We start from the raw sequence: 8,057 nt of genomic DNA, 5'->3' as shown, positions 1-8,057 counted from the left end.
CTAACAAAGTGCGGATTCTAGCCTTAAACATATAAGCTCAGTCTCTTGGCCGTAGGTAGGAACTTACCTGAATGTGACAGAACATGAGCTTTTAGCTTATCTGGACGATTAAACTCCTTGTTGCATCCGGTGTGAGATCTGAAAAAAACGTTGCATACAATAAAAGTTGTTCTGTAGCTGTTGTTATCACATTCTTATACTAAAGTGAACTGTCGGCCAATTTACCCCCCCTACAAATGCACACTCGGTTCAACTAAGCAGCATTTGTTCTCTATAGTAGGATAGAAGTCGCCACCAGACGCCTCACCTGATGCCTTATTGTTCCCAAAAACATAAGGGGACAATTTGTCTTTGCTTCACCACTATATTGGTATCCGTGCTGTTGCCCTATGAAGAGCTCGCCTTACTTTTCTTGCTCTATGTACATATAGGTTTTATAACAAAATCCATTTATAGTCAGCAAAATGCAAGAGGGGTAGACACGTACGCAAAGGGGCACTTGTACTGCTTGTAGGGCTCATGTATCAGCATGTGTCTCTTCAGCTTGTCCTTGCGATTGAATGCAGACTCACACAGTGTACATCGGAATGGTTTTTCACCTGAAAACAGCAAGAAATAAGCTGCAAAATTAGGAACGTCGGTGCAGAATTAAGAAACAAATATCTCCCTCTAGAGAGCTCCCCAATCACGACTCTCCATAATGACGCATGACTACCTGAATGGATGTGACTGTGAAGTTTCAGGTAGTGCTCCCTTCTAAATAATTTCTTACAGATCTGACACTTGTAACGGCCGCCACCTCCATGTGTGGGCAAGTGTCTCCTTAGATATCGTTCACATGGAAACACCTAAGAACAGAAATGGGAAAAGTCTTGCTCAAGTTGGACATATACAAATGGTGGCTATTAAATAGGTTGTTGGGCCATCCTCAATCTGTCAGTCTGACCCTTACATACAATGCTGACAACCCTCTGCTCAGATCCACTCATTTATAAGAAGAGGTGCTCGCTCGTTTTGCTTTATGCCCCATGCTCAGAGGGTTTGTCTCCCTTTCAATCTTCAGAGTTGAGAGGGGGCACCATTACCTTCATACTTAGGATGCCACCATCAGGAAGATTAAGGGTCATAATTTTCCTAGGTTATATATATTCATCTAGGTGACATCTATGTATTTGTCATACCATATTAATAAATTTTTTAGTTGATATAATTACAAATTGTATCCCCAGTATCCCCGTGAACTTGATCATGTTATAATGTGGGGACACCATTGAGCGTTTTTAGTTTTTGATTAAAGCCTTTTTTTTATAATTTTTTTCATTCTTTTTCTACTTGTTAGTTTCAAAAAGTTGCCCCCCCTAGCTTCTTCTAATCATTCTTTTCTGGCACACAGAATCCCAAAAATGTTCTATGTTAACGTATTCATTTGTCACATCTGACTCCAGCAGTAGATTATACTAATGTTAATAGGTGTCTGCATGCTGCCTTACTAAGCGGGTGATAGCGGCTATTCTCACCTTCTGGCAGTGTGGACAGGGGTAGCTGTGTGTGGCGGTCTGTAGATGTTGTTCCAGTGCCTCTGGGGTGGAGTATTTATTCATGCACTTTAAACACCTAAAATAAAGAGTGCGATGCATATTAGTCCATGCCTGTTTATCTAGGAAATAAATTGTGACATAGGGAACAATGCGATCCAGCTGGATAACAAGCCGATATCTGATATTTCTCAGCACATCACGCTATATGTATCATTATTGTAATACAGATCCAAGGTAACAGTATGTCTTCTAGAAAGACAACGTGACAGCCGAAACATGCGGCCCTATCCACAGGCTGTCTGATTTCACTTAGGTTTGACTCTGAAGTGATGCATTTCAAAGCCTAAAAGCAGCTAGGCACCAAGTCAGACAGGTGACCAATTTGGAAAGGTGGGTCCCCTACAGCTTGTCTCTCCCCGCTGCCAATGACTGACAGGTCTCTTCCTATACATGAAAAACGAGAGCGATCCATCACTCAAGGCGAGCCGGAGGGGAGAAGATGTCGGGGACCTGTCTTTTCGACTACGCTCATGTGCGGCTTGGTCCCCGGTGCCTTTCAAAGTGGGTTTTTCTCTTAAGCACCACAGTGCTTCCCAAGGCAAAGTTCATGCATCGGTGTCTCATACATGCTGCCTGTGGATCGGGTACCATGTGTCAGGTTCCCTTCGATGGTCACGGTCTCAGTTCTGATAAGACAATGGATATGGCAGGCTTGGAAATGAAAATTTCAGCACCTATAGTTATGGTGAAATGCTGATGAAGAGGACAGCCCACTCCAAAAAAAGTGGATTGCAAGTTACAGAGCATAAGAATTGGGACAGCTCCTGGACATGCTAGACTGATATGTGCATCAAACTAGTTTTTACATTTTGTGAGGAATGAGATCAAGATTAACCACCATAATAACCATATCTGGAATGGTTAATCCACCCTTCATCTCCATAAAGATATTGGATAGGAGAAAATTGTTGTTTTTTTTACCAATTGTACACTGAAAAAACCCTTCTGGTAGGCCTTCTTTACGCTCTACCTGCCCCAAGTGATCCTGGACAGATCATGGTATGAATCTCTAGTCTGGGTAATCTGTCACACATTATATTAGATGGGATAATACTTCACTTGTACACAGCCATCTCCTTCTTGGGGGCAATGAGGGGCAGCAAGCTATGAGAATATTGGTGGACGCCCATCTCATACAGAGAAGAGAAGTCTTTGTTACATATGTGGCATCGATACGTCATCTCTTCTTGGTGAGTCTTGATGTGTTCCAAATATTGGTCCAGTTTCTGAGAGGTGTGAACACAGCCCTTGACCACGCATTTGTAAACCTGCAAAAAGGCAATAGTGACTACAAGGTATCACATCCAGCAGTATCAAATATGAAATGATCTCAGTCTGGCCATAAAATGGTACACCCAACACTGGAGCATTAGTTCACATGTCTGGGATGCTCCAGATGTGATAAAACTAAAGGTCTCAGCACACCTTGGCATGCCGAGACTCACAATAGCTGGCGAAACACAGGCTGTAGACCACCAATGTGGAGATCAAGCGTTTTTTTCTCATTCAAAGGGTGAAACACCTATAAGATTTATTTATTTTACTCACTTATATGGCGCCATTAATGCTGCTGCGCTTTAGACATCGTCATCACTGTCCCCATTGGGGCTCACAATCTATATTCCCTATCTGTATGACTTTGGAGAGCGGGAGGAAACCGAAGAACCTGGAGGAAACTCACACAAACACAGGGAGAACAAACAAACTCCTTACAGATGTTGTACGTGGTGGGATTTGAACCCAGGATTAAAAAGATTAATCCAATGGCTCAGTGGTTAGCTCTGCAGCCTTGCAGCACTAACCACTGAGCCACTGTATTGCCAGTGATGCCTATTATATGATAGTTACATAGTTATTAAGGTTGAAGGAAGACTAAGTCCATCTAGTTCAACCCATAGCCTAACATGCCCTAACATGTTGATCCAGAGGAAGGCAAAAAAACATGTGGCAAATAGTAAGCTCCACTTTGGGGAAAAAAAATTCCTTCCCAACTCCACATACGGCAATCAGACTAGTTCCCTGGATCAACGCCCTATAAAGGGATCTAGTGTATATACCCTGTAACATTATACTTTTCCAGAAAGGTATCCAGTCCCCTCTTAAATTTAAGTAATTAATCACTCATTACAACATCATATGGCAGAGAGTTCCATAGTCTCACTGCTCTTACAGTAAAGAATCCGCGCCTGTTATTATGCTTAAACCTTCTTTCCTCCAGACGTAGAGGATGCTCCCTTGTCCCTGTCTCAGGTCTATGATTAAAAAGATCATCAGAAAGGTCTTTGTACTGTCCCCTCATATATTTATACACTAAAATAAGATCACCCCTTAGCCTTTGTTTTTCCAAACTAAATAGCCCCAAGTGTAATAACCTATCTTGGTATTGCAGACCCCCCAGTCCTCTAATAACCTTGGTCGCTCTTCTCTGCACCCGCTCCAGTTCAGCTATGTCTTTCTTATACACCGGAGACCAGAACTGTGCACAGTATTCTATGTGTGGTCGAACTAGTGACTTGTATAGAGGTAAAATTATGTTCTCCTCGTGAGCATCTATGCCTCTTTTAATGCATCCCATTATTTTATTTGCCTTTGCAGCAGCTGCCTGACACTGGCCATTGAATATGAGTTTGTCATCCACCCATACACCCAGGTCTTTTTCATTGACGGTTTTGCCCAGAGTTTTAGATTTAAGCACATAGTTATACATCTTATTACTTCTACCCAAGTGCATGACCTTACATTTATCCCCATTAAAGCTCATTTGCCATTTATCAGCCCAAGCTTCTAGTTTACATAAATCATCCTGTAATATAAAATTGTCCTCCCCTGTATTGATTACCCTGCAGAGTTTAGTGTCATCTGCAAATATTGAAATTCTAGTCTGAATGCCCCCTACAAGGTCATTAATAAATATGTTAAAAAGAAGAGGGCCCAATACTGACCCCTGTGGTACCCCACTACTAACCGCGACCCAGTCCGAGTGTGCTCCATTAATAACCACCCTTTGTTTCCTATCCCTGAGACAGCTCTCAACCCACTTGCACATATTTTCCCCTATCCCCATTATTCTCATTTTATATATCAACCTTTTGTGTGGCACAGTATCAAAAGCTTTTGAAAAGTCCATATACACCACATCCACTGGGCTCCCTTGGTCCAGTCCGGAACTTACCTCTTCATAGAAGCTGATCAAATTAGTCTGACATGAACTGTCCCTAGTAAACCCGTGCTGATACTGGGTCATGAGGTTATTCCTCTTCAGATACTCCAGCATAGCATCCCTTAGAAAACCCTCCAGGATTTTACCCACAGTAGAGGTTAAGCTTACTGGCCTATAATTTCCTAAGTTCAGTTTTTGTCCCTTTTTGAATATTGGCACCAGATTTGCTATACACCAGTCCTGTGGTACAGACCCTGTTATTATGGAGTCTTTAAAGATTAAAAATAATGGTCTATCAATGACTGTACTTAGTTCCTGCAGTACTCGGGGTGTATTACATCCGGGCACGGAGATTTGGCAATTTTAGTTATGATGACAGATTTGCGCAAAATACCAACAATACACTTAATTTATGCCACAAATGCTGCTCCCCCCAGGTATCTTCTCTCATCTAAAGGTACCGTCTCACAGTGGCACTTTGGTCGCTACGACGGCACGACCCGTGACGCTCCAGCGTCGCTCCATTATCGCTCCAGCGTCGTAGACTGCGGTCACACTTCGCAATGCACGGCGCTGGAGCGATAATTTCATGACGTATTTGCGATGTAGAAGCCGTTGGTTACTGTGCGCACATCGTATACAATATCGTGCACACCTTTGTTACACGATGCGATCATGCCACCACAGCGGGACACTTGACGACGAAAGAAAGTTTCAAACGATCTGCTACGACGTACGATTCTCAGCGGGGTCCCTGATCGCAGTAGCATGTCACACACACGCGAGATCATAAGTATATCGCTGGAACGTCACGGATCGTGCCGTCGTAGCGACCAAAGTGCCACTGTGAGACGGTACCCTAAGTATTTGGCTTCGTAAATCTCCCCTGTAGTTTTTTTTTACAGTGGAGAATAAAACAATTGCTTAGTATGTCTGCTGTTGTAAACCCGAAAAATGCACCAAAATAGAAGAAAAATGATAATTACTTACGGGTAATTTGATTTTCCAGATCCATGACAGCACCGGTACATGAGAGATGGTCCCGCCCCCAAGAACAGGAAACCTGCATAGGAGATAAAAGATGGGGGCGGCACCTCTCTCCTCAGTTTGTTTACAGAGAAAGCAAGGTAACCGCTATGTCAGTCTTAGTCATATATACATTATATTAAACTCTAAAGACTATATATTAAGTGGTTATTTCCCCATCTTATGTATATTATTTATTTATTTATTTATTTTTTACATATATATATATATATATATATATATATATATATATATATATATATATTTTTTTTTTTTTTTTTTTTTTTGTGAATCACACAACCATCACCAAGATAGGGCGGGAATTAGAGCGGTGCTCTCATGGATCTGGAAAATCAAATTACCCATAAGTAATTATCATTTTTTCCCTTCCCCATGACAGCACCGGTACATGAGAGGAAGAAATAGAAGGAACCTCTAGGGTGGGACAACGGCAGATAGCACTTTTCTCCCAAAGGCGAGATCTGATAGCCCCAGATTTAATCTATAATGGCGGAAGAAAGTAGAGGGTGAAGACCATACTGCTGCATTACAGATTTGCTCTATCGATGCATTTGCCCTCTCTGCCCAAGATGTGGAAATAGCCCTAGTAGAGTGGGCCGTAACACCAGGTGGAGGGACCTGCCCCGCAGAGGAATAGGAAAGTGATATAGCCATACGGAGCCACCGTGCAATGGTTGATTTTGTGGCCTTTTTTCCCCTGTTTGCCCCCTGAAAGGAGACAAAAAGGGCTGAAGACTGTCGCCATGGATTTGTCACTTCTATATATTGAAGTAGGCAACGTCTGACGTCCAAGCAATGGAAGGTTTCTTCTCCCTGGGATTTTGGATTGGCACAAAATGAGGGCAAGACTATCTCCTGGTCCCTGTGGAATTTTGAGTTGACCTTTGGTAAGAAGGCCGGATCAGATTTTATAATTACCCTGTCCTCTAGGAATGTAGTGTAAGGAGGGTCTATAGATATAGCCTGGAGCTCACTAATGCGTCTGGCTGAGGTAAGGGCAATCAGGAGAACCGTTTTTAAAGTTAGCGCTTTCACCGATATGGAGGAAAGAGGCTCAAAGGGAGAGGTGGTCAAAGCATTTAAAACCAAATTTAAAACCCAGGGAGCGACCTTTGGACGAGGTTTGAATGGTCTGGCTGTAAAGGAGGCCCGAATGAACCTACACACCCAGGGGTGATCAGCCAATTTTTGGTCAAACAGGGCGCTAAGCGCCGAGACTTGCACTTTTAGGGTGCTGGTAGATAATCCTCTCTCCAGACCCTTTTGGAGAAATTCTAAGATTTCTGATATAGGGACTTCCTGAACGGTATCTGTTATCCTTCGGCCTGAAAATTCTAAAAATTTTCCCCATACTCTTTGGTATTTATCAGCTGTGATCTTCTTTCTACTGGACAGAGGAGTAGTAACTAACGGATCCGAGAATCCCTTCGCTAGCAGAAGTCCCCTCTCAAGTTCCAAGCAGTGAGGTGTAGACTGTGAACCTGAGGAGGTGTCACTGGACCCTGGTGCAGAAGATTTGGAACATCTGGAAGTATCCATGGGTCCGAGATGGACATACGTCTGAGCCAAGTGAACCAAGCTCTCTTTGGCCAGAAGGGTGCGATTAAGATTATGCGCGATTTCTCCTCTCGGATCTTCTTCAGGACTGTAGGGATTAATGGGATTGGGGGAAACGCGTAGGCTAGTTGGAATCTCCATTGGTGCAGCAACGCATCTACTCCTTCCGGGTTCTCTTTCGGGTTCAGAGAGTAGAATCTTTCTACCTTTCGATTCTGCCTTGTGGAGAAAAGATCCACTTGAGGAAGCCCCCAGATGGCACAGATTTCTCCAAAAAATTTTTGATTTAGCGACCACTCGCCCTGGTGCAGGACGTGACGACTCAGGAAGTCTGCGACAAGGTTGTCCGACCCCTTTAAGTGTGTACTTGTAAGAGATAAGAGATGGTTTTCGGCCCAACGAAATAGCCTTCTTGCTTCTTCCATTAGGGGACTTGATCTCGTTCCTCCCTGTTGATTTATATACGATACCGTTGTGCTGTTGTCGGACAACACTACCAGATGTCTTCCTTTGACGTCCTCTTCCGTTTGAAGAATCGCTTGCCTTACCGCTGTTAATTCCTTCAGGTTTGAGGAGGCTAATTGCATCTGTGGATCCCATAGACCCTGTAGGATCCGATCTGATAGGTGTGCTCCCCAACCTAACGGGCTCGCATCCGTGGTCAGTACCACCGGATTCTGGATTGACCATGGGAC

General features: G+C 43.4%; 1 protein-coding gene across 2 annotated transcripts in view; it reads right to left on the bottom strand.

Moving 5' to 3' along the window:
* Positions 1 to 8,057, bottom strand: part of ZNF341 (zinc finger protein 341) — a 41,571-nt gene that overhangs the window by 7,500 nt on the left and 26,014 nt on the right. For both annotated transcript variants that reach the window (XM_077251956.1, XM_077251955.1), the window contains exons 10-14: positions 2,658 to 2,866; positions 1,518 to 1,614; positions 716 to 848; positions 488 to 599; positions 68 to 138 (exon numbers count right to left, since the gene is read on the bottom strand). In XM_077251956.1, coding sequence (XP_077108071.1) covers positions 68 to 138; positions 488 to 599; positions 716 to 848; positions 1,518 to 1,614; positions 2,658 to 2,866 — 622 coding nt within the window. The remainder of the gene's footprint in view (positions 1 to 67; positions 139 to 487; positions 600 to 715; positions 849 to 1,517; positions 1,615 to 2,657; positions 2,867 to 8,057) is intronic.

The sequence above is a fragment of the Ranitomeya variabilis genome, chromosome 4 (assembly GCF_051348905.1).
Source record: "Ranitomeya variabilis isolate aRanVar5 chromosome 4, aRanVar5.hap1, whole genome shotgun sequence".
Taxonomy (NCBI): domain Eukaryota; kingdom Metazoa; phylum Chordata; class Amphibia; order Anura; family Dendrobatidae; genus Ranitomeya; species Ranitomeya variabilis.
The sequence above is the reverse complement of the archived record's forward strand: the minus strand, read 5'-3'. Positions and strand labels throughout refer to the sequence as shown.